Source organism: Elephantulus edwardii, unplaced genomic scaffold (assembly GCF_000299155.1).
Source record: "Elephantulus edwardii isolate Elephantulus edwardi_28Jun2011 unplaced genomic scaffold, EleEdw1.0 scaffold00101, whole genome shotgun sequence".
Lineage (NCBI taxonomy): Eukaryota > Metazoa > Chordata > Mammalia > Macroscelidea > Macroscelididae > Elephantulus > Elephantulus edwardii.
Window position 1 is genome coordinate 4568049 of NW_006399851.1, and position 27148 is coordinate 4595196.

The 27148-nt window shown below is 40.5% G+C and overlaps 1 protein-coding gene across 1 annotated transcript in view; it reads left to right on the forward strand.

Annotated features, from left to right (window-relative positions):
* Positions 1-26088, forward strand: part of SYCP2L (synaptonemal complex protein 2-like) — a 111097-nt gene extending 85009 nt beyond the window's left edge. Inside the window, exon 25 of the mRNA XM_006891628.1 lies at positions 26062-26088. Within this exon, the coding sequence (XP_006891690.1) occupies positions 26062-26088 (27 nt within the window). The remainder of the gene's footprint in view (positions 1-26061) is intronic.
* Positions 26089-27148: the final 1060 nt, after the last annotated feature.

Here is a 27148-nt window from a genome sequence, read left to right on the forward strand (position 1 = left end):
GTTTGCTCCTCTCCTTGAAAAGAAAAAGAAAAACTCCTTAATTGGTACACAATCCCCCCCGGACACCCCCAATCCCACCCCACCCCAAATATAATCCACTCTGCCACCCTCATTCCGTACTCTTATGATAAACATAATGCCCTAAAATATAATACTTTTAAACTATTCTCTCCCTCATAGATTTCAATGCAGTAAACATAATTTATTCAGTTTTTCTCAGTCTTACCCCCACCCCGATGTCAGCCTCATTCTACAACAGTGGCACCATATAGCATTTGTCCCTTTGTGGCTGAGATATTTCACTCAGCATAATGTCCTCCAGGGTCACCCATTTTGAATAATATTGCATGAGTTCCTTGTTTTCAATGCAGTGTAGTATTCCATTGTGTGACTATACCACAGCTTCTCTACCCATTCATTTGTTGATGGACACTTAGGTTGTTTCCAACTCCTTGCTATTGTGAACAAAGCCATGATAAACACGGGTGTGCATATATCTACTTGGATGTCGTTTATGGTCTCTTTAGGGTATATTCCCAGTATTGGAAATGCTGGGTCAAATGGTATCTCTATTTGCAACTTTTTGAGAAAGCGCTACATCGCTTTCCACAGTGGCTGCACCATTTTAAACTCCCACCAACAGTGAAAAAGGGTTCCAGTTTCTCCACAACCTCGCCAGCATTTGTTGCTTGCTATTCTGTTAAATTTTGCTAGTATTCTGACTACTTTTTAAAAAAACAAACTCTGGTTGCATTCTAGGAATTTTGGAAGAAACAGTCTACTGATTTGGAATCATTCTGTGATGTGCAGTTGCTGAGGTATGTTTTTAAAAAGTATGTTTTCTAATTGTGTCCTAGCTCCCTCATATAGGCTACACCTATGGATATTTTCCATATTAGAAATTCAGGCTAAAATTTTAAAAGATTATGCATTTTTAGTAGGAAACTCTGATGGCTTAGAGGTAAGGAGTTGTGCTGCCAATCCAAAGGCACGTCATTTGAATCCACCAGTTGTTCCACTGGAGTAGGATGGACAGACTCCTTCGGTGCAATTAACTGCCTCTGAAAACCTGCTGGAGGGTCAGCTATGGTTTGGCTCTAACTCAACAGCACACAACAGTAACATACATTTTAAATAACAGCATTAAAAATGCAATATATTAATATAAAGGATAGATTGATATGAAAATGTAATCATGCATTTCAGAACCAGAGTCATGTGAGAAAGGAAGCCTTAATTTATGTTGTTGCAAATCTTGTCTGGCTTAGTACTGGACAGCTGGATTCTAGGATCGGCTTTTGAATTCTCTCTATTGTGGTATCATGTAACCTCTGGGAATTGTCACTATACATTCATGACAGATTGAGAATAGAAAAAGAGGATCTTGTCTTAGTATCCTATCAGAATGATTTTGACTAGATAGACACTTTGGAAGGTTAGGTTCTTTAAAGGCTTCCCCAGGGCATGCTTTGAGAGCTGCTGAAAGAAAGCAACTCTGTATTAGACATGAAGAAGATCATGCCACCTAGTTTTCTGAAACCTGGGGGATTTGCTTATTTTGCTTAAACCTCACTAAAGGCCATGATGCTTAGAAAAGTGGAGGGTGAGCAAAAGAGGGCAAGATCCTCAATGGGATGGACTTATACAGTGACAGCAGCAGTGGACTGAGCACAGTAGAGATTATGAAGCTGGTACGGAATTGGGGGTTTATTTCAGTTATACAGGGGCCACTCTGAGTTGGAGCCAACTCAATGTCACCTAACGACTCAGTTCATGCAGTTTCACACTGTGAGATATTAATTACTTTAAACAATTTTTATTTTTTACTGGTTTACTTACAAAGTTCATATACATTGTTTTTCACACCTAATCTTTCCCCTTTCCTTTACTTGATCTTCCTTCCACCCAGCAAATTATGTGACCCTATGCTTAAGCACTTCCTCCTTGATTCTACTCATTCTACAATAATGGTCTTATACAGTATCTGTGAAATGAGACTGAGTTCACTTAGCATATTGCTCTCCAGTCCCTCCTGTGTTAGGCAGTAATTTACAAAATCATTGCTTTTGTGCGCTGCATGGTATTCCATTTGTGAATGAACCATAATTTCTCAATCCATTTCATTGCGGTATTTTTTTGCTTTTATCTTTCTTGTCATTAAAAGCCTGTATTAATGTAAAAGATCTAAAATTGCTTGAAAAAGTAGAGGGTTTATATAGGAGAGGAAGACCCTTAACAAGATAGATTGACTATAACAATAGGCTTAAGTATATTGGAGATTGTGAGGATGGTACAGGATAGGGCAGGGTTCAGATCTGGTTTTCGAAGGGGCACTACAAGTCACAGTTGACTCAATGGCACCTAACAACTAAATTACAACTAATTCTTCTAAATATTCATCTCTCAAGATTTTGTGTTTGCCCTTCTTTCTTCAAACACATCTACACATTATTTGTTTAATAAATTGGAGATAGTGGTGATTCAGTTAACACAATCTTAAGATCTTGCCTTGTGCCAGATGTTGGCTAAGACCTTCATATGCAATAGACCTGTGATGTTCAGAGTAGTTATTTATCTTGATAATGGTCACATAGTTATCAAATGTGCTGTTGTGTTGTTGTTATGTTCCATCAAGTTGCATGTGACTCACAGCAACCCTATGTAAAACAGCCCTAAACCCTGCTTTAAGTTGTGCCAGTCTTATTGTCTCTGACACACCTACCCCCTATTATCCAAGTCATTGAATCAATCCATCTCATCGAGGGTCTTCCTCTCTTGTGCTGTTCCTCCACCCTTCCAAGCATAATGTCCCTCTCCGAGGACTGGTCCCTCCTTGCAACATGTCCAAACTTTGTCAGATGAGGCTTCAGAATCCTCGCCTCTGAGAAACAGTCTGGTTTAACCCTCTCCAGGACAAACCTGTTAATTATCTTAGCAGTCTTTGGTATATTCAATAATCTTCTCCAACACTACAGCACAAAGGCATCAATTCTCCTATCCTCCCTAATCATGCTCAGCTCTCTGATGCATAGCAAGTGATTGCAAAGACCATGGCCTGTATCAGGTGTACCCTAGTCTCCAAACTGACATCATTGTTCTTCAGTACTTTGGAGAGGTCTCTGATAGCATACTTTCCTAAAGCAATATGTCCTTTAATTTCCTGGCTGCTGGTGCCAAGAGTGTTGATTGTAGAGCCAAGCAAACTAAAGCTGTTTACAATCTCAATCTCTTCGCGATCCATCACAATGATACCAATCAGCTTAGTGGTAATATTCCTAGTACCATGGCCTCTTAGCCCAGCCTGCACTTCAGGCTGTTCTCCATTATGTGCTGTTCTAGTTATTTTTGGATAATCTTCAGCAGAACCTTGCTTGCATGTGATACTAATGATATTGTTCAATAATTTCCACACTTTGTTGGATCACCTTTCCTTGGAATGGAAACAAATATGTATCCCTTCCAGTCAGTTAGCCAAGTGGTTGTCCTCCAGATTCCTTGGCACAACTTGTTGAGCACATCTAGAGCAGTGTCTGTTTGTTGGAGATAGAATATAGAATTTCGCACAATCAACAATTTATTCATTGCAAATACATTTTATAAGAAACATAAACACAGGCTATACACATGGATTTCACCTGATGGTATGTGTAAGAATCAGATTTATTACATCTGTGGAAAGAACCACTAGAGAAGCTCAATGTCAGCTGTAAAACTAGGCCATGTCCTGATTGTGAGCAGACCACCAACTACTCATATGCAAGTTCAAGCTGAAGCTAAGGAAAATTAAGTCAAATCCACAGGAACCAAAATATGATTTTGAGTATGTCCGATCCAGAATTTCAAAACCATCTCAGGAACCAGTTTGAGGCCTTGAACACTAATGAGTGAAGATCAGAGGAGTTATGGGAGGATGTCAAATATATCAACTAGGAAAAGTGCAAAATGTCATTACAAAGATAGAAAAGACTAAAATGGATGTCAGAAGGGACACAATATTGCATTAGAGCACCGAGAAGCCAAGTAGAGGGAGGTAATCTAGATATTAAGGAACTGAGCAGAAGATTTCAAATGGCAGCATGGGAAGACAAAGTAAAATATATTGAAATTTGCAAAGAGCTGGAGTCAGAAAATCAAAGGGGCTGAACTCACTCCGCATTTCTTAAGCTCAAGGAAATGGAAAACAAATCAAGCCTCGAGTTGCTATACTTACGGATGCTTTGGGCAGAATACTGAATGATCCAGGAAGTATTAAAACATGATGGAAAGAGTATACAGAGTCATTGTACCAAAAGGAACTAATAGACACAGAAGAATTTCATGAAACAATGTATGAGCAAGAGTCCGTGGTGACGAAGGAAGAAGTTCAAGCTGCTCTGAAAGAATTGACAAAAAACAAGGCTCCAGGAATTGATGGTATACCATTTGATATCAAATGTGTTGAAGGGGAAAAACACCACTGCAATTACTAAAAGTCTAGAAAAGGTAGTTTATTCTGATATGCTGTAGGAAAGGAAAAAGATAGATAAAAGAGTAGGAGAATCAGCCAGCCCCAGGACAGTATAACGTGGAAAGTCTAAGATTACATTTACAGAAAGACTTATACAAGTTATTGAAGGTTCATTTACATTAAGGTGACAAAGAAAAGGGGATATCCATACATTTGGTTTCATGGCTTCTTAGATAAGATACCTTTTACTATGCGTGACAGCCTCTTTAATCTTCTATCAAGAGAAGGATGTTTGTATGACATAGAAAGGGGGCATGCCTAATAGGTGTAACAAAAGGAGGTGCAGAATCAGAAGATTGATAGGGCATGGAAGTGTAAATGAAGCAGACCATGAACTGGTTTTAGGGGCTACTTTGCTTTTGAAATGTCTATGCTCTCTGCATATAATAAAGGAGCTTTACTGGCCAATTGTGTGAAACTCAGACTCCACAGTGTGGATGTTTCTGTAAATTGACTCTTGGCCATAGAATTTCAGAATCAGTCAATAGTCAACAGCTATTTCTGCATGCATAGTTGTTTGACACTAAACTAATGTTTTGGTTTTATTTTTTTTTCCTTTGTGTCATATTTTCATGTTGTTGATGGCTTATTTTTCTAAGGAAATGAGAAGGATATACCTTAGATTATTTCAGCCCTTTGCACATTGTTAAAGGAGAAAGAGACTCAGTGCTCTGCATGGTGCTCATAAGACACCTCTGGGTATACAGTGGACCAGTAGTATTGACTGAGACAAAGCCCAGCATAGAATCAAGTGAAAATACTAGCATTGATTCATATCTTCAGTCTGCCACTGATAATGTCTCCACTAATATCAAGTAATGAGATGCTCTATGCTGTAATTAAGTGGTTTATTTATGTACATATATGTCTAGTTTTGTTTTAAAATTGAATTATGTTAATTATAGATAGACCCATTTCTTCCAGGCTTAATCCAACTCTGCCTTCATGAAGAAAGCCAAGGCTCAGTTTTCTGTTGAATCGCCAGGGTAAGTACAAAGGTTTGCTTGGTTTCTTGGAAGAAAACCTTGAGGGGTGCTCCTGTGGTGTAGTTTGTAGGGAGTTGTGCCTGCCAGCCTAAAGGCAGTGCCTCTAGCAGTTCGAATCCACCGAAGGTTCCACTGGAGAAAAATGGGGAATCTCCAATTTTCCCCCCCCATCATAGAAATTCTCCTTTTGGGTCAAGGGTATGAATTTATTAAGTATTTGTAATTGAGTACTTGTTCTGTACCAAGCAATATGCCAAACATGGAAATAAGAATGGGCAGCCCAGCAGACATGTTCGCTCCCCCATTGAAAGAAAGTAGGTTTCTTGAAGAAGGGGAGAGGGAAGACAAGGAAAATAATTGCAGATGTACTCAGTGCTTTTGGGGATAATGTGCATATAGGACCTTTGTAATGTGTCTGAGATCCATATGCATCAAGACTGTTTTTTAAATTAAAAAATGGTGTTTGTAAGGTACAAAGAGGATTTGATGAGATGTAATAAATGATACTGATAAAATTAATGTTATAGAAGAAAATGTACACAAATAGTTGAATGAAATCTAGTAAAAAATGGTAATGAATAAATCATTCATTGTACAAAATTCTATCATGTAACCTCTAGCCTCATTGCTGTCGCAAAGGTAATATTTTCCAACCATCAAATTTCCTTTGTATCAGGCGGAAACTTTTGCATCCCAAGCATCAGTTACTGTTAATGCATCTTGATCGCATGTTTGATCAATTTCAGACTACAAAAGTTGGGGGAAATCCTCAGTCTCTTCATCTTTGGCTTTAGTAGTTGGTTAGTATATTTAAATAACAGCTGAATTAACACATTTTGGATATGGATAGCAACTTGCCACTCACAGCACTGACTTCCATAGAAATACTCTTTTTGACTATGAATGTTAATCTTTCCTCTCAATTGGTAGTTCCTGGCATAGTAGGTCATGTGGTTGTCTGATTCAAAGTGGCCCCATACCAGTCCATCTCTGCTCACTAATCCCAAGAATGCTGATTTTATGCATTGCGTTTTCTTCTTGACAACTTCTGATTTTCCTAGATTCATATTTTGTACATGCCATATTCCAATTATTAAGTCTGCAGTTGTTCCTCCTCATTTTTTAAAGTATATTCCAACTGGAAAGGCTCATTCTATCAAACCTATATCGAACAATATTCCTTTGTTATGCATAGGTATTTTGAAGCCCTATTATCTCAGAAGTGGATGGCAAGTCATTCTTCTTAGCCTGGAAGCTTTACTCAAACCTGCCCACTATAGCTGACTCTGCTGGTATTTGAAATACTGTTAACATAGTTGGCAAAAACAAGCAAGTCACCCAGTAGAGCTAATTGACAGACAAGTGACATATTCCTAAGAACAAAATATAAAGCAAATAAGCATACAGACATCAAACAAAAATTCATGCTATGGGAAATAGAAAACAAGATGTCTCACTTTAAGGACTACAGAGGTGTACATACGACAAGCCATGGTATTTTCTTTTTTTTTAAAAAAAGTGATTTTAACAAAAGTTTACAGAAAAGTTGGATTTCCATTCATTTATTCTTGCACATTTTCCTCCCTTCTCCCCCTGCCAGTCAACTTTGCTATCCACCTCTTATTCTGGACTACTGTCATACAACTAATGCCTAATTATATATTCCTTTAAAACAGTTCTTTCCTTCATCTCTTCCAATGCAGTGTTTAATATTTGTCCCCTCTTTTCTTAATTTTCACTCCAACCTCTATGGCAGTCTTGTTGTATAACAGTGGGTGGTATACAGTATTTGTCCTTTTGTGACTGAGGTATTTCATTCAGCATAATGTCCTCCAGGGTCACTCATATTGTGTAATATTTTACTTATTCCTTGTTTTACAGTTCTTTTGTATTCCATTGTGTAGATATGCCATAGATTTTCTGTCCATTTGTTGGTTGATGGGCATTTGGGTTGCTTTCATCTCTTTGCTATTTTGAATAACACAGCAATAAATATGGGTATGCCTATATCTGTTTGGGTGGCAGCTCTGGTTTCTTTAGGGTTTATTCATAGTAATGGAATTGCTGGGTCAAATGGTATTTCCAACATTTTGAAAAACTGCCATACTACCTTCCATAGTGGTTGCACCATTTTACCCTCCAACTAGCAGTGAATAAGGGTTCAAAGCTCTTCACAACCTTGCCAGCATTTATTGTTTGCTGCTGTGTTGAACTTTGGTATTGTTACTGCATTGAGATGATATCTCATAGTTGTTTTGATTTGTGTCTCTCTTAGGGCTAGGGATTTTGAACATTTCTTCCTATGTTTGTTTGCCACCTGAATGTATTCTTTGGTGAAGTAAGCCATAGTATTTTCAATTGCTTCCTATGCATCTGAAAGTTAAAGACTAAAGAAGAATCAATGCCTTTGAACTGTGGTTTTGGTAAATAGTGTTGAATATACCATGTACTTCCTCCAAAAACAAACACATCTTCTTGGAGGAAATATAAGATGAGTAATCTTTAGAGTCAGGGATGGTAAAACTTCCTTTCACATACTTTGAGCATGTCATACCAGGAGGGATCAGTTCTTTCCCAGATATCACACTGTTAAAGTTAGTAGGTCAGAGGTTTGTTGTTCTAGAGTCGCTATGAGTCATGATCAATAAGTACCATCAGACTCCAGCTCTCCTCAGTTTCTCAGTATCTTAAATAATGTAGCAGTTATTTTTTTAAATGTATTTTCATTTATCAGAAAAAAAATGAAGTGTTTTTTTAAAATAATTACTTCAGTATTCCAGGAAAATACTCAGGAAGCACAAAGATTAAGACAAATAAGTAAATACTGTTACACAATCCTGCAAACCAGTAGTATTAGTCCATAGTGCACACACAGACACCCAGGCTGAACAGTGAGGGGAAGACACATGACCCTCCAGCCGGTTTTCAGAGGTAGTTAATCACAAGGGAGGAGAATGCCCATCATTTTCCTGTGGAGCAGCTTTTGGATTCGAATTGTGTGCCTTTGGGATTACAATGCAGCTTCTTGCTACTAGGCAAGAAAGATGATACGGAGTTTTCTTTATAAAAAAATAGATTAATATAAACATATACTGTGCCATGAAGTCACCACCTGCTCATTTGTTGTGCTGTGGTGGTTTGTGTTGCTGTGATCCTGAAAACAATATGCAAATATTTAAAATCAGGGTCACCTATGATGGACAGTTCTTATTTGAACTTCCATTCTCAGACTTCTTGTTGTTGTTATGTGCTGTTGAGTCGCTTGTGACTCATAGTGACCCTATGTACAAAAGCCTTAAAACCTGCTCTTTCCTGTGCCAACCTCACTGTCTCTGATACACCTGCTCCCATTACCCCAATCATTGAATCAATCCATCTCATCAAGGGTCTTCTTCTCTGCTGTCTCTCCACCCTCCCAAACATGATGGCCCTCTCCAAGGACTGGTCCCTTCTTGCAACATGCCCACAGTAAGTTAGACGAAGCTTCAGAATTCTTGCCTCCAAGAAGCAGCCCAGTTTCACCCTCTCCAGGACAAACCTGTTTGTTCTCCTAGCAGTCCACATTTGACACTCTTCTCCAGCACCACAGCTCAAAGGCATCAATTTTCTTTCTATCATCCCTAGTCACTGTCCAGCTCTCCGATGCATAGCATGCAATTGCAAAGACTGTGTCCTAGATCAGGCACACCTTAGTCTCCAGCCTGACGTCGTTGCTCTTCAGTACTCTGGAGAAGTCCCTGACAGCTGACTTTCCCACTGCAATTCATCTCTTGATTTCCTGGCTGTGGGTACCAAGAGTGTTGGTTGTGGAGCCAAGCAAACTAAACCTGTTAACAATCTCAATCTCACCATCCATAATGCTCCTGTCAATTGGCCCAGTAGTGAGAATCTCTGTTTCCTTGATGTTGAGCTTCAATCCATATTGAAGGCTGCAGTCCTTGACCTTCTGCAGCTAGTGCTTCAGGTCCTCCTCAGTTTCAGCAAGCAAGGTTGTGTCATCTGCATAACGCAGATTGTTGATGAATCTTCCTCCAATCCTGATGCCACATTCCTCCTTGTACAGCCCAGCGTTCCAGATGATCTGTTCTGCATACAGATTGAAAAGGTATGGAGACAGAACACATCCCTGGAGGTCACCCTTCTCAATTTGAACCATGCAGTGTTTCCTTGCTCTGTTCTAATGACTGCCTTTTGGCTCAAGTATAGGTTTTGTATAAGCACAATCAAGTATTCTGGGATTCCCATTCTTCTCAGAGTCAGCCATAGCTTATTGTGACCCACACAGTCAAAAGCCTTTGCATAGTCAATGAAGCACAGATAGACATTCCTCTGATAGTCTCTGCTTTCTGCCAATATCCATCTAGCATTAGCTATAATATCCCTAGTACTACAACCTCTTCTAAATCCAGCCTGCACATCTGGTAGTTCTCTGTTGACTTGTCTCTCCAGTCATTTTAGCAAGGGGTCAGGGGAAAAGCCAGTGAAAACCTTATGGATAGAAGCAGATATTGCTTCATAAATAGTGCTGGAAGAGGAATCTCATGTTGGAAAGTACTGATGTGACATAACTCAAAATGAGAAAAAAAACCCTTCAAACATCTACTAATCAGAATATGGGATGTACAAAGTATTAACCTAGGAAAATTAAAGGTAAAAAATGAAATGGAACACTTAAAGCTATCCTAGGCATTAGATGAACTGGACTAATATTGGCCATTTGTAATCCTACAGTCATACAGATTACTGTGCCGGGAATGATAGGCAATCTCCTCCCATGTGATTTACTGCCTCTGAAAACCTGCCGGAGGGTCAGCTATGAGTCAGTTCTGACTCGGTGGTACCCACCCCCACCCCGGAAAGAAGACCAGATAATACAACTGTTGTTGAGGTTTACACACCAACTACAAATGCCAGTGATGAAGAGATTAAAGGTTTGTCTAAAATTGGTCAAACAAGTTGTTGTTGGATGTTATCAAGCCATCTACCACTCAGAGTGACCCTATGAAGAGCAGATCTGGACCCTTCCCGGCTCTGTGCCGTCCTCTTGATCTCCATCATGCTCAGCCATCCTGTGGAGGATCTTCCTCTCTTTTGCTGACCTTCTACCTTTCCCAATGATCAAGTAAGAGGCATTGATAATTATTGGTCATTGAAAAGTGAAAATTACAAAGGGTTGATAGTTGGAAAATACATCCTTAGTGACAGAAATGACACAAAATGGCATGAATTCTGCAAGACCACTGTGTTGATGAATGCCATTGGGTTGGAACTGACCCATAGTGGGTCCTCCAGTGGGGTTTCAGAGGCTGTAAGTTGCATGGGAGGAGGGGACCCGTCTTTCTCCCTTGAGCAGCTGGGAGATTTGAAACACATGCCTTTGGGTTGGCGGCTCAACTCCTTACAACTAAGCCTGGTAGCAAGTTATTAATAGGAACTTTTTAAAAAGAACATAAACGGTGACATACATTTTGGCCTCATCAAATGCACTGCCAGGATTTGGATTAACTGTATCTATGAAAAGAGATGCTAAAGCAGCTCGGTGTCATGAGTCAAGGCCAGGCACTGAACTGAATGTAAATGACCCATTCTTTCTATATAAGTTCAAGTTGAAGCTAAAGAAAATGAAAACAAGTCCACAACAGCCAAAATATAAACTTGAGTAGATCTCACCTGAGTTTAAAAATTATCTTGAAGAAGACATTTGATGCATTGAGAACTAATGACTGAAGAAACTGGGGAGTTATGGGATGGCAGCCAGGTTATTAATGCATGAAGAAACCAAAAGGTCATTAAAAAAGATAAAAAATAATCTGGAAGTAGTTAAACTCAGTGCTGTCTAGAAGGAAGGATGATGAGACACCATGCTTGGAAAGGTGGAGAGCTGGTGAAGGAGTGGAAGACCTTCAGTGAGATGGTTTGACACAATGGCTATCACAGGTAACTCGAGGACAGGAAAGATTGTGAGAATTGCCCAGGATCAGGCAGAGCTCCCATCTGTTGTCATGGAAGGGTTGCTGTGAGTCAGAGTAGATTTAATGGTACTTAATACTGTAACAACAATAAAACTGAAGTTTGTTGCAAGGCAGCTTATAAAACATTTATATAAAATGTTACATGTGTATGTGCTCAGTCACTCAACAGACCTCTGAGTCCATCAGATTCCATGTGCTAGTTTAGATGTGGGCGGAACACTATCTATGAGGCCGCTCATCTCAGGGACTCTATGATCTCATAGGATAGACAGTAAACAAGGACAGGGATAAGTGGGAAGAGAAGGGAAAAGTGTCATAAAGCAGAGTCATAGTGTAAAAAGAGGAAAGGTCAAGTAAAATTCGCTGAGGAAGGAACATTTGACCTAAAACCCACAGGAAGAGATGGAAGCAGTTGTGAAGAGAACCAGGAGAACGTCAAGGGTATGGCTAGACTGAAGTCCTAAGATTATATGCAGCTGCTTGTTCTGTGCCATTGAGTCGCCTGCGACTCATAATGACCCTATTTACAACAGCTCTGAAGCCTGCCCTGTCCTGAGCCAGTCTCACTGACTCTGAAAAACCTATGCCTTTATCCCAGTTAATGTGTCAATCCATCTTATCTGGGATCTTCCTCTCCTGTGCTGTCCCTCCACCCTTCTGAGCATGACATCCTTCTCCAAGGCCACATGCCCAAAGTATGTGAGACAAAGCTTCAAAATCCTAGCCTTCAAGGAGAAACTTGGTTTCGCCCTCTTGGGAACACATCTATTTGTTTTCTTGGCAGTTCATGGTATGTTCTAGAAATTCTGTGTGGACTGAGCAAGATGAAATGGAATTAGAAGAGGAGCGTATGTTTTCATGGTGAGGGTCTCTTAGGCCTCATGCCTAAGATGCTTGGATTTTATGTCAATTGTAGTAGAGAAGGTCAAGTGTCAGTGGACTATCAAAAATGTGCATGTATGTAGGGCAAGGAAACGTGACAAGGGGATGGATTTGGAAAGGCTCTGCTGAACTAGGTGTGGCAAGTAGGTAAAAGACTGAATCAAGGACAACTTCCAGGATTGGGCTTTGAGAATCAGTGCCATGTAAGGAAAGAGAGAAGCCACGATGACTTGGTGATTAAGCTCTTGACTGCTATCTAAAAGGTCCATGATTCAGAACCCACCTAGTTTCTCTGTGGGATAAACGGCTGGTAATCTGTTCCCATAAAGATTACAGCCTAGAAAACACTAGGGCCATTCTACTCTGGCACGTGGGGCAGCTGTGAGTTGGTTTTGACTGGATAACATGCAACAACTGGGTACATAGGGAAAGCTGGGAAAAGTCAAGTTTTATTAGTGGGGATGAGATCCTCAAGAGTGATTTGGGGCACATATTTGTTATGTGGTGTCTCTATCCAGATGTAGTTGTCTAGTGATAATGAATAGTGTAGTGGATATTTGAGACTGTCACTCAGGGAAGATGACTGGGTACAGGGTGGGCAAGTCTAAGAGGGACTGAGTATAGAAAGAAGAGAATCCAGGATACAGTTCTTGGGCTAATCTGGTATTTTGAAGTCAGGTAGAAGAGATTAAGTCAAAAGTAAGAGAATGACCAATGATCTAGTAGGAAAGCAAGGAAGAGATGCTGTTACTACAGAAGATGAGAGTCTGTGCTTCTGTGCAAGAGTGCAGCATCTGAAGGCTAGATTCTAGAACGACATTCACCAAAAAGCACTGGTTGTTGTTAATTCTGTGTAGTGAGATTTTAACAGACCTACTTTCTACACAGAAGCAGGGGTGGCATCCACTTCCTAAACAACATGCCTCTGGAAACTCTATGAAGTTTGATAAATGTCGATAGTTGTAGAGGGACTTCAGGCCTTTTGTTCATAGGGTTGCTATGAGTCATGCTTGACTTGAAGTCAATCATCAACAACAACAACAACAAATTTCTACACAGGGAGCTTCAGTGGCTTAGTGGTAAGGAGCTGAACTGCTAGCCTGAGGTATGTGGTTCAAATCCACCAGCTGCTCCACAAGAGAATGTTAAGTGATTTCCTCTAGTGGAAACTGAAGCACTAGAGAGTGGGTAGGTTCTTACTCAACACAACAACAACAACTTTTTTATACAGGCATGCCTCAAATACTACTGGTTGGGTTCCAGACCATTGCAGTAGGGTAAATATAGAAATAAAGGTGTACCTGGTTTAGGTGTTTTTTTAAAATTTATTGCAATATACTTTTGTGTAATAAACTCAGTTAACAGTTTATAAAAGTGAGAAGTTCACAATTTCCCTTCTACCTAACCTTCCCTTTCATCTGTGTTTCAGAGAAAACTATCTCTGTACAATTTGTTATAAATTGTTCCACATGTTTTTGTTTTCTATACTTACTTAGTGGTAAGAAGCTACGCTACAATCCCAAAGGCAAACAGTTCAAATCCACCAGCTGTTCCACTGACAAAAGATGGGCTTTCAGAGGTGGTAAGTAATCCAGGAGACTGTTCATCCTTCTCACACGAGGCAGCTGGTGGATTTGAACTGTGTGCCTTTGTGACTGCATTACACCTTCTTACCACTAGGCTACCAAAGCAGTAACTATTCTCCAAACCAAAGATGAGAAGTAGGGAGCTGTGTTAGACTGTAAATGGATGACATATATGTCTTCTCAGTGGTGGCTGAAAGGTTTCTGATCAAAGCCAAGAACCACACTGAGGTAGAAACATTTCTCAGGGTGTATTGCACGCCAGGCTAATCAGCAAGGGGAGTAGCACTGGGGGTTGGGCTCAGCGGGTTTATATGAGGTCATTGCGGTGGTCCATTGGGGCAAAAGATTTTGTCTTTGGGATACTGGTTCTGGGGAATGTCCTGATATAGGATTTCTGAGTTCTGGTTTCAGAAAAATGTCCTGACATAGGGTTTTCTTAAGTTTTGGTTTTGGGGAATGTCCTCACATAGGATTTTCTGAGTTCTGGTGTCAGAGAAAGTCCTGATAAAGGATTTTCTGAGTTCTGGTTTTGGAAAATATCCTGACATGGAATTTTTGAGTTGAACTTCAACCTCCATTTTGACTTTTAGCCTAACAGTGGCACATGTTTAAGAGGCTTCTGAGGGTAGGTTTGACTCCAGGCAGTTTCTACTTAGTGTTCTGGCTGTTGTGGGCAAGACACGACTTCACTGAGGACCTGTTTAATGATGGCCTGTAATCAGAGGGACATTCATGTTGGCTAACTGAGTTTGGAGGGGTATGAGGATGATAACTCAGGCTCGACTAACTGCTTTTGTCTTTTCCTTTTAAGCACAATGGAATGGTCCAAAGAAGATGGTGAAGAGGGAATTGACATCAATTAGGCCGTGTAGCTCCATGGTCATGCATTTGCTGCATTCCAAATGGAATCCTTTGTTTTCCTTGAACTGGACTAGACTAGACTATGTTGGTAGTTTGCAGTTGTGTTATTTATTAACCAATCCTAATCTGTGTATAATTTCGGTCACTCTTGATGATGTTCATGCCATCTATCAACAACTAGTGGGATTGCTTTTTAAAATGAGTCTACAAGTAAAATAGACTTCTGTTTGAAAAGTGTCTCTGAGTAATGTGTATGTGTTGGCATCATTCTAGTGTTACCTCTTATTTGGAGGGGGAGGAAAATGAAAATGGAAATGATGAAAATGATTTATATTAAATGGTGATCTATTTTGACAATGAACTTAAAAGGATGTATCACTTGACCCACAACATTTTCATCGGTCTAGTACTCTCACAAAACTGCGATTTTCACCAGTTGAGAATTAGTCGCCAGGGGCCATAGATACAAGGTGCTCTAATGAGGGGTGAATGAAGTTCCATATAAAGTATAAAGTGTTACACATAAAAAATGCTTGCATTTCCTTGAGAAAAATGAAACCTACAGAATTTTAAGACCATCTACAAAATAAGTTTGTCCATGCTAGGATATATAAAGATTATTTGTGAATAAGGTTTATTTATAAAACAATAAGACATTAAGTTATACAGTTCAGTAATTAATAATTTAATGTATCTAAAACAAATGTTTCCATCTCAAATTGTCATTTCCCTCCTTAGAATTTTAGAAGAAACTCTGTTTTATTGTATTGTTTGCAAGCATTACAGAATATGGCACCTTTTTTTAAATTGTAAATGATGAAATGAACCTAATTTCACTAGATAGATCTAGTTTAGTACTCAAAATTTTGTGATTGTTGTTCATAAGCTTAATGTATTCAACCACAACTCATAGCAACTCTAAGGATAGACATGAAACTCGCACTATCCCAAGCTATCCTCAAGGCTTATGATGTCCTCAAGCCCATAGTTAGTCACTGTGTCAATCAATCTAATTGAGGGCCTTCTCTCTTTCTCTGACCCTCAGCCCTTCCCAGCATGACAACTTTTTCCAAGGACTGGCCCCTCCTGATAACAAGTCAAGAGCATATGAGATGAAGTTTTATCATTCTTGCCTCTAAAGACCACCCTGGTTACACCTCCTCCAAGACAGACTTGTATGTTCTTCTGGCAGGCCAGGGGATGTATTCAATACTTTTCTCCATTACCATAGTTCAGAAGTATCGATGATTGTTCTGCCATTCATTTTCCAACTTTAAGATGCATAAGAAATTAGACCCCAGGAATTGATGGAACACCAGTTGACATATGTCAACAAACAGATGCAGTTCTGGATACGTTCACCAGATTGTGCCAAGAAATCTGGAGGACAGCTATCTGGCCAACTGGCTGGAAGAGATTCATATTTATTCCCATTCCTCCCAAAAATGTGATAGTGCATGCAAACAAAATCTTGCTGAAGATTATCCAAAAACAACTCGAGCAGTACTTCAACAGAGAACTGTCAGAAATACAAGCAGAGTTTAGAAGAGGCCATAGCACTTAGGGATGTAATTGCTGATGTCAGATACATTTTAGCTGAAAGCGAAGGGTAACAGAAAGATGTCTACTTGTGTTTTATTGACCATGAAAAGACAATGTGGATCACAGCAAATTTTGGTTAACATTGAAAAGAATAGGAAACCCAGAATACTGGACTGCACTTATGAGAAACCTATACCTAGAGAAAGAAACTGCTGTTTGCACAAAGCAAGGGGACACTGCATGGTTCAAATAAAGAAAAGGAGTGGGTAAGAAATGTATCCTTTCTCTATTGTTTTTCAATCTGTATGCTGAACATATGGGAGACTCATCAACAACCTGAATTATTCAGATAAAACAACCTTGCCAAAACTGAAGCAAAACTTAAAGCATTTGCAACAGAAGATCAAGGACTGCAGCTTTCAATATAGATTGCATTTCAACCTCAACAAAAAACAAAGATCCTCATGTGGTCATTAAATAGCATCAAAATGAAGGGAGAAAAGATTGGGGTGGTTAATAAGTTAATCTTAGATCCACAGTCAACACCCTTGGTACCAGCAGCCAGGATATCAAAAGATGAATTGCTTTGGTAAAATCTCTTGTAAAGGACCTCTCCAGAGTGTTAAAGAACAACAATGTCAGTCTAGAGACCAAGACGTGCCTCATCCAGGCCATGGTCTTCTCACTTGCTTGCTATGCATCTGAGAGCTGGACAATGAATAAAGATAACAAAAGAAAAATAGATGTCTTTGAGCTGTGTGCTGGAGAAGAGTATTGAACATATCATGAACTACTAAGAGGAACAGGTCTGTCATGGAGAGGGTAAGACTAGCTTGCTCCTTGGATGCAAGGATTTTGAAAATCTGTCTCAGTTACTTTGGGCATGTTGCCCAGAGAGGCCAGTCCTTGGAGAAGGACCTCATGCTGGGAAGAGTGGAGGGTCAGTGCAGGCGAGGAAGACCATGGATGAGTGACTGTGGCAATGAGGGCAGGTATGTCAGATACAGTGAGACTGGCTCAAGCTAGAGTAAGATTCAGAGCTCTTGTTCTTAGGGTTACTATGAGTCATAGTTGGCACTAAGTCACTTAGCAACTGTGGAATCAATTCAGACTCACGCAATCCCATGTATTACAGAATAGAACTGCTCCAAAGGGCTTTCTGGGTTACAATCTCTATGGAGGCCAATTACCAGGCTTTTTATTTCTATGGCGCTCCTGGCCAGTTGGAACTACCACCTTTTGCCCTGGTCAAGCATACACTATTTTCACCTCCCAGGGACTTAATTCTGCAGGTGAGAAGGTGCCACTGCAGACTGCTCTTCCAACTAATACACTGTTAACTAGTAACCAGACTGATAAATAACAAGATAAAGGTAAACAGCCCAGTGATAAAATGGGCACAGGATATGAACAGACACTTCACCAAAGAAGACATTCAGATGCTGAACAAACACATGAATAAATGTTCAAAATCCCTAGCTCTAAGATACAAATTAAAACAACGATGAGATATCTTACCCCAATAAGAATAGAAAAATTCAACAGAGCAGCAAACAATAAATGATGGCAAGATTTTTGAAAAACTGAAACAGTTATTCACTGTTGGTGGGAGTGTAAAATGGTGCAACCACTGGAAGGCAGTATAGCACTTTCTCAAAAAGTTTCACATAGAAATACCATTTGACCCTGTGATTCAACTACTGAGAATATAAAAAAAAAAATTATAACTGCCACCCCAGCAGATATATGCACACCCATGTTTATTGCTGCATTGTTAACAATAGCAAAGATATGGAAATTAAGTGTTCATCAACAAAAGAATGGATAGAGAAGCTGTGGTATATTCACATAATGGAATACTATGCAGCAATGAAAAACAAAGAACTTATGAAATATACAAAATGGGTGACCCTTTAGGAAATTGTGCTAAGTGAAATATCTAAGTCACAAAATGACAAATACTGCATAATACCACTGTTATAAAACACAACTGACATAGGGATTGGGGGAAAACAAAAGAGGGGTTAAATAATGTACATTGCATTAAAACAGATGAGGGAAAGAACTACTTAAAAGGAATATATAATTAGGTATTTACGTGACAACAGTCCAGAACAAGAGCTACATAGTAAAGTGGCCTGGGGGTGGGGGGGATTATACAACAATGAAAGAATTTTTTTTCCAAAGAGAAAGGCAAACTGGGGGAGAGGGGCAGAGAGGAAAATGTGCAAAAATGAATAAATGGAAATCCAAGTTCTCTATAAACTTTCATTACAATCTCAACTTGAAGAAAATAACAAGACAAGCTCAAGTTGAAGGCATGCAATGATGCAGCTACATGCTGACAACTCATAGCGGACCCTCCGGCAGGCTTTCAAAAGCAGTAAATCACAGACTTGGTCATCTTTCTCCCACGAAGCACCTGCTAGATTCAGACTGCTTGTATTTGGGATGAAAATGCAACTCCTTATCACTAGGCCACAATAGCTCTCTAGGAAGTATAGGTTGTTATTTGGTGTCATTGAATCAAGTATGACTCACAGAGACCTTATGAAGAATTGACCTGAAAACTGTCCTGTCCTGCACCATCCTCATCATCTCACATACTTGAGCCCATTGTCACATTCTCTGTGTCAATCCATCTCGTTGAAGGTCTTCCCCTTCTCCACTGACCCTCTTCCAAACATGATGTCCTTCTCTAAGGACTGACCTACGTAACAGAATGCACAAAGTAGATGAAGTGTCAAATCTTTTCCTCTGAAAGTACCCTGACTGCACTTTCTCCACGATGTGTGTGTTCTGTTTGCATTTCACATTCTGTTCTCCTCTCCAACACCACAACTCAGAGGCATCGATTTTTCTGTCATTGTCCAACTTTCAGCTGCATAGCAAGTAATCAAAAGTGGCTTAAAGACATAGAAATATCTTCTCTTGCTATTCTGGAAGACAGAAGTCCAAAACCAACATATTTCCAGGTGATACACCTCTGAAGGTTCTGGGATAGGATCTGTGGCAAGATCATTACAATCTCCACCCCCTCTTCACATAACTACCTTCTCAGGGTGCCTGCTCTCAGAAGGGTGCCCATCAATGGATGATTGCATTTTCAGACCCTCATGTCTTTAAAGAACCTATTTCCAAGGAGGTCACATTCAGAGTTCCTAGAGAAAATCCATTTGGGGGCAATACTATTCAAGCCATTAGAGAAATGAACTGAGTCATTTAGGAAGATTCATCTAGTAATAGCATGAACTCAGAGTGCCAAGATGTTCTCAAAAACGTCAAACCCTCACCTGGGACAGTAGTCGTGGGCATGAGAAAACCACAGGTGAGAGGTTTCCTGCTGCTACCTGTCAGCCACAGAGCCAAAGTGAAAGCATCAATGGGATGTGAGAGCTAATTTTGAGCATGGGGTGGTTTAAGTTGCACAGTCAAGTTTGTGCTATTGAGGAACCTCTCTGAACATGTCCACCAGAGTCTCTTCATTTAACACTGTTTTCCTGAGTCCTTATGGAGCCTGGTCTCTGTCCTCAGAGGGCTGGCAGGAGGAGGAGCAGCAGCCTGGGGCCGTGCTGGGCCTGGTGTCTGTGCTGGCCTGCCCTGCATGGTGGTAGAGACAAGCCTTCCCGGGAGCTATGAGAAATCCTGGGACCTGTCATTCAGCCAGCTAGGGAAGGAAGAGCCGAAATACTAACTCCCTCATTTTCCTGACCTTCTTGACTTTCAACATTCTTCCTGGCCCCTTCCCAACTTGGGATCAATGACTGCTGACATCATTTCCACTCTAAGTTGAAAGAAACCCTCTCCCTACCCCAGTGGATTCCATTCCTTGTTCTTCCCATCAGCTCTTCTCAGCTTCCTTCCCTCACCTTTCCAAGTACTTCCCACAATCCTATGCGTCATCATTCTTCATTCAGCAGATCCACCTTGGTAAATATCAGCAATGGGACACAAACTCCCTCCCCTCTTTGCGTCCTTCCTACTGTGACCTCTTTCCCCTGACTTACTACTGTTACAATGAAAAATTGGAGGGGATAGGAGTGGGGCACTAGGGTGGTGAGAATATATAGTTAAGAACTGTCAAGGAATTGAGGATTTCCTAGTGGCAAGAAGCTGCACTGCAATCCCAAGGTGCACAGTTCAAATCCACCAGATGCTCTGCTGGAGAAGGAGGAACAATCTCCTCCTGTACCAGTCAGATCTGATTTGACGGTACACATAAAAAAAAATTAATTTAAAAAATTAAAAAAAATAGAAGCAATTATTTTGAGTTGCTTTGTATGTTCAGCTTTGCATGCATCTGAAAATTTGATAATGAATAAGGAAGACTGAAGAATCAACGCCTTTGAATTGTGGTATTGACACAGGGTTTTGAATATTCCAAGGACTGTCAGAAGCACAGGGAACCCTCGTGACCTAATGGATAAAGCTTTTGTGCTGCCAACCCAAAGGCAAACAGTTGGAATCCACCAGCTGCTTCTCAGGAAGAAGATGGGCAGTCTCTCAAAGTCTGTGGGAGGGTCAATTATTGCAAATCAACAGAAATGAGGGGAATTGTTGTCAAAAGTACAAATACATTTGTGTGGGAGGACATACAACTAGGGTCCTCCTTCGAGGCAAGAATAGTGAAAAGTGTATCCCATATACTTTGGACATATCCGGAGGGGCCAGTCCTTGGAAAATGACATTGAGCTGGGAAAGGTGAAGGGTCAGCAAAAGAGAGGAAGACCCTCAGTGAGCTGGGTTCACACAGTGACTGCAACAATGAACTTGATTGTATCAGAGATGATGAGGATGGCTCTTGATAGGGCAAGGTTTGGATGTGTTCCCAGGGTCACAGTGAGTAATGGTGGATTCACTGGCAACTAACAACAAAAGGCAAGCAGAACAGTGAAAACCATTTTCATTAGGTTGAGGATAACTGGAAAATTGTTCCCACGTGGAAGAGTTTATTGTGTACTTTGTCAGGATCTTGGTTTTATAATCTATGGCTTGATTCTCCCAGTTAGAATATGCTTTACAAAGTCAGTTGTCAAGTTGACTGACCCTTGGAGGATATGTCAGAGTGCATCTGTGCTCTGTAGAATTTTCAGTGGCTAAATTTTCAGTAGATTGACAAGTCTTTCTTCTGAGGTATGTCTAAGTAAACTCACTGACCTTCAGGTTAGCAGCAGCACGCATTAATGACACCACCCCGGCCTCTTCATACCTGGCAGATACTTGAGGTGTTTTGAGTCACATTGGAAACTGAGTGTTTAGCCATTGGGACCTTTTTAAACTATGTTGCCTCTTTATCTTTTCCGAGATTGACTCTCTTTCAAAACTAAGCCCAGGCACTATTCTTGTTGTTGGTAATTTTTTTCTGTGTTTTAATCTTTTATAAACTCAAGTTTACCTGCTTTACCAGACTATAATGGCAGACAAGTATCCCTAGTGTTAAACAGGTAGATTTGATGCCGTTTTCAAAAGAATATTAATTGAAGTTTATCAAAGCCCATGGAACTAAAGTAGCTTTAATTTATATATATCTAGATATACCTATAATATTAATATACATTTTTTTTCTTTGGAGCAGCTGGTGGGTTCAAACTGTTGGGGACATGCAGCTCTGAGTTAGCAGTAGGACTTGTTCTGGACCAGCAACTAGGGAACTCTGGTAGCTTAGTGGTAAGGAACTACAGTGCCATCTCAAAGGTACATGGATGGAATCCACTAGCCGCCCCATGAAAGAAAGGGAGTCTGCTCTCAAGTTATTTGTCACCTCTGAAAACTTGTTCAAGGGTCAGCAATGGGTCAGTTCCACCTCACTAGCACACAACATGCTACTGACCACTAGACTTCAGTGCTTCCTGTTATGTGCCATCAAGTTGGAGCTGACTCATAGTTGATCCTCCAATAGGTTTTCAAAGGCAGTAAATAGCATGGGAGGAGACTGCCCATCTTTCTCCAGCAGAGCCACTGATTTGAACCAGGTGCCTTTAGGTTGGCAGCACAGTTCCTTACCAGTAATACACCAGAACTCCCTTGAGTTCAGTGTTTAGAAATCACAAATCCAAATACCTCAGAGGCCATTTGGTTAATGAGTTACTGGGCCAAATGTAACAAGGTGGATGCTAACAGCTATTGTAAATGCAAACGCACTTGCCCCATTGAAAAGTGTTTAAATAGTGTAGAGACTATGAACATTGTAGAGGTCAAAGACGGGAAAGAATCAGCCTGAATCGACATAAGAAAAATCTGGCTGCTGTAATTTGGAAATAGGAGCAGGATATGTATAACTGTTCAAAAGTGGAGGCAGAAGAGGAGAAGGCTGTGTGTGGAAGCAGAGGGATGGGGGAATAACTAGTACAACAGAGAATAGAGGGCAAAAGGGTGTGTCAAAGAGGAGACAAGGTGCATTGGGGACTTGATGAGACAATAAAAGGTATGATGCTCTTGTTGAGTGCTGTCAAGTTGAGTATGACTCATAGCGACTCTATGAGAAGCAGATCTGCACCCTGTCCTATCCTGTGCCATCCTCACACTTCCTGACACACTAAAGCCCACTGCAGCAGCTACCGTGTCAGTCCACCTGGTTGAGGGTCTTCCTCTCCTTCGCCGACCATCCACCCTCCCCAACATCATGTCCCTCTCCAAGGAGAAGTACCACCTAGCAACACACCCAAAGATTGTGAGGCAAAGCCTCAACATCCTCACCTCCAAAGAGCACTCAGGCTGCACCCTCTCCAAGACTTATGTATTTGTTCTTTTGGAAGTCCATGGGACTTCAGTGTTCAGTGTTCTTTTCATCACAACTCAAAGGCATCAATTCTTCTGTAATCCTTACTCATTGTAAAGTTCTCAGATGCCTATCAAGTGATTGGAAAGACCATGGCCTGAATCAGACACACCTTAGTCCTCAAACTAGTATCATTACTCCTCAATAATTTGGAGAGTTACCTAACTTCATACTTGTCAAATGCAGTCAGTATGTCTCTTGATATGCCGACTGTTGGCACTAAGGGTATTAATTGTGGATCCCAGTAAGATGAAGTTTGACAGTTTCAATCTCTTCTCCATCCACTATGATGTTGCCTATTGGTCCAGTGGTAAGAATATTTGATTTCTTGCCATTGAGATGCAGTCTAAAGCCATTGAGTTGCCTGCAACTCATAATGACCCTATGTACAACAGCCCTAAACCCTGCTCTATCTCACTGTCTCTGACACACCTACCCCAATTATCCCACTGAATCAATCCACCTCATAGAAGTCTTCCTCTCTTGCACTGCCCCTCCAACCTCCCAAGCATGATGTTCTTCTCCAAGGACTGGTCCCTCTTTGCAACATGTCCAAAGTATCTCAGACGAAGCTTCAGAATCCTTGCCTCCAAGGAGTAGCCCAGTTTAACCCTCTCCAGGATGAACCTGTTTGTTTTCTTAGCAGTTCATGGTATATTCAATACTCTCCCCCAAAACCACAGCTCAAAGAAAAGGCTGCATCTTGATTTTCTGCAACAAGTGCCTCAAGACTTCACTTTCAGCAAGCAAGGTTGTCATCTGTATAATGCAATTTGATGAGTCCATCTGATCTTCATGCCACATTCCTCTTCATAGAGTCCAGCTTCTTGAATAATTTTCCCAGCCTACAGATAAACTAGGTATGGAGAAATAAAATAATCCTGACAAACTCCCTTAATTTAAAAATATGCAATGTTCCCCTGTTGTTTGTACAACCTCCTGGTCCCAGTATAGGTTTTGCATGAGCACAATTAAGTGCTCTGGGATTCCCATTCTTCTCAGTGTCAGACACAACTTATTATGACCCACACAGTCAAATACCTTTTCACAGTCAATAAAGCACAAATACATAGTCTTCTGGTATTCTCTACTTTCAGCCAGGATCTATCTGACATCAGGAATGATGTCCCTGGTGCCATGGCCTCTTCTAAATCCTACTTGAACTTTTGGCAGTTCCCCATCTACATAATGTTCCAGCTGTACCTTCTTCAGTAGTATTTTGCTTACATGTGAAGTTAATCGTATTATTTGATAGTTTCCACACTCTGTTGGATCACCTTTCTTGGGAATGGGAACAAATATGGACCTCCTCTAACCCACTGGCCAGACAGCTGTCCTCCAAATTTCCTGGTATAGATTAGTGAGTGCATCCAAGGCTGCGTCTGTAAATTGAAACAAGTCAATTGGTATACCATCAATTCCTGGGGCCTTATTTTTTTGCCAATGCCTTCAGTGCTTCCACTTCCTCCATCATTACCACTGGCTCCTGCTCATATGATACTTCCTGAAATTCTTCAGTGTCAATCAGTTCTTTTTGGTATAGAGTCTGTGCATTCCCTCCATCATCTTTTGATGCTTTCTGGGTCATTCAATATATTGCCCCAGTATCTTTCAGTATGGTAACTTGAGGTTTAAATTTGCTTTTCAATTCTCTCAGCTTGAGAAATGCAGAGCAAATTTTTCCCTTTTTATCCTCTAATTCCAGCTCTCTGCACATTCCATTATAATACTTTGTCTTCTCAAGCTGCCCTTGGATATCTGTTTGGCACTTTTACATTGGCATATTTTCCCTGTTTGACTTCTTGATGCTCTAGTGCAATTTTCAGAGTCTCTTCTGCCATTAGTTTCGGATTTTTCTTTCTCCTCTGTCTTTATAATGACCTTTTACTCTTTTCATGAAAAACATCCTTGATATCATTCCACAACTTAAGTGGTCTTTAATCACTAGTGTTCAAATGCCTCAAACCTATTCATAAAAGGCATGAATCAACAGTAATTACATACAACACAACGTATGTGAATGACTGTTGTTTCATTCATATATTGTTTTATATAATGCATATGAATGACTATACAAACCAACAAAAAAATTTGAAAAGGGAGTAGTCAAATTTTAAGACCTCGGGTGATGCCCTGATTAAGCATTTGGCTGATAACCAAAAGGTTCAAACTCACCAAGGGTTCCACAGGAGAAAACGACTTGGTGATGATCTACTCCTATAATGATTATGGCCTAGGAAATGCACTGCCAACTCAAAGGCATGTGGTTCAAATCCACCACCTGCTCCTTGGGCAAAGGATGGGCAATCTCCTCTTGTGTGATTTACTGCCTCCGAGACCTTACTGGAGGGTCAGTTCCAATTTGATGGCACACAACAACATTCTTTAATACAAGGCTGCATTAGTTGGAACCAACACAATGGTACACAACTATTAAAAAAAAAAGTTACACCTGCCATGAGACTGGACATGCCGAGTCTGGCCAACTTTATTTGACCACTGACCTTTTAACATTGGGCTCCCAAAGCAGGGACAGGGGGAGTTGCTCCTAAGATCAGAAGCTACTTCATTTACAGATAGTTCAATGAAGGTGTGAATTACAGACTTATTGGTCATCTTGGTGTTATTCCAACGTTTCTCTCAGCAGAGTTTTTAAGAGGGAAAGATGATATATCGATCAATGGCATTTGCTCTCCACCCCCCCCCCCCCCCGCCCCAAGTCTGAGTTGTATCTTCCTGCAGGTCAAGGACAAATAGCCCTAACAACAACTAGGCTTTAAGCATGACACTCTCCTCTAATATTGGAACCCTTCATCAAATAAATAAGGAGGTTGGATTTGAAAGAAAGCTTACTGCAATAAAAACACTTTTTTTTCTTTAAAGGAACCAAGAGATCTATTTAGATGAACTTTTGTCATGTATAAGCAGTTCTTTCTGTTTTCAACAGGTACAGGCCTGCTTGAAGAGCTGCTGAACTTCTCTTTACTTTTTAAACACTAAGCCATTCTCTTTCCTATCCCAACTGTAAGGTAGGGAGCTGCACTACTGATCAAACGCTTCTCTGGCAGTTTGAATCTGCCAGCAACTTCCTGGGGGAGGACAGACCATTTCCTCTTTTGTGGTTTACAGCCTGGGAACCAAACAGAGGGTCAAGTATGATTCAGTTCAGACCTACCGGCAATGAGTGTGAAGAGTCAAGTTTTACCTGCTGTTTAAACGAATGATACCTCATTGAGAGACGACTTTTTAAAATGTCCAAACTCATTGCTACCAAGTTGTTTCAGACTCACTGGAAGTCTATAGTAGCCTGTCCCATAGCATCTCCAAGGCGTTATGAAACCACTTAAACATCTTTCTTTCATGGAGCAGTTGTTAGGTTCAAACCACTGACCTTTGGGTTCACAGTCAAGTGCTTAACCTGTGCTATCAGGGATCCTTAGCTAAAATGTCCATCCTGCTCAAACTTTAACTCCATTCAGATAGTTAGAATATATTTGCTCCCTTCAAGTCCCTGCCCTGTTCTGTTTCCTGCTTCTCCCATTCTCTCTTGTCCTCCAGCCCATCCTTATCAAGCCCTACCCAGGAATTTAAGCTTCTTCATCATCAGACTTTGTGTCTTGCCATCCTTATCTCATTCAGAACTCTGTCTACATTGTTAGGTACCATTGAGTATAACTCAGAGCGACCCTATGAACAACAGATCGGAACCCTATCCTATTCTGTGCTATCCTACAGTTTCCAACACCCTCAAGCCCACTGCTGCAATCATTGTGACCAGCCACCTGCTTGAGGGCATTCCTCTTTCACTGTCTCTCTCCAAGGAACAGCCTCCCCTTGGAACATGCCCAAAGTTTATGAGATGAAATAGAGGCTGTGGAACCTGGGATATCATTGCTGATATCAGCTGGGTCCTGGCAGAAAGCAAGAACTACCAGAAAATGTCTATCTGTGCTTTACTAACTATGAAAAGGCATTTGACTGGATGATAATAATAACAAATTATGTCTAACATTGAAAAGAATGGGAATTCAGAA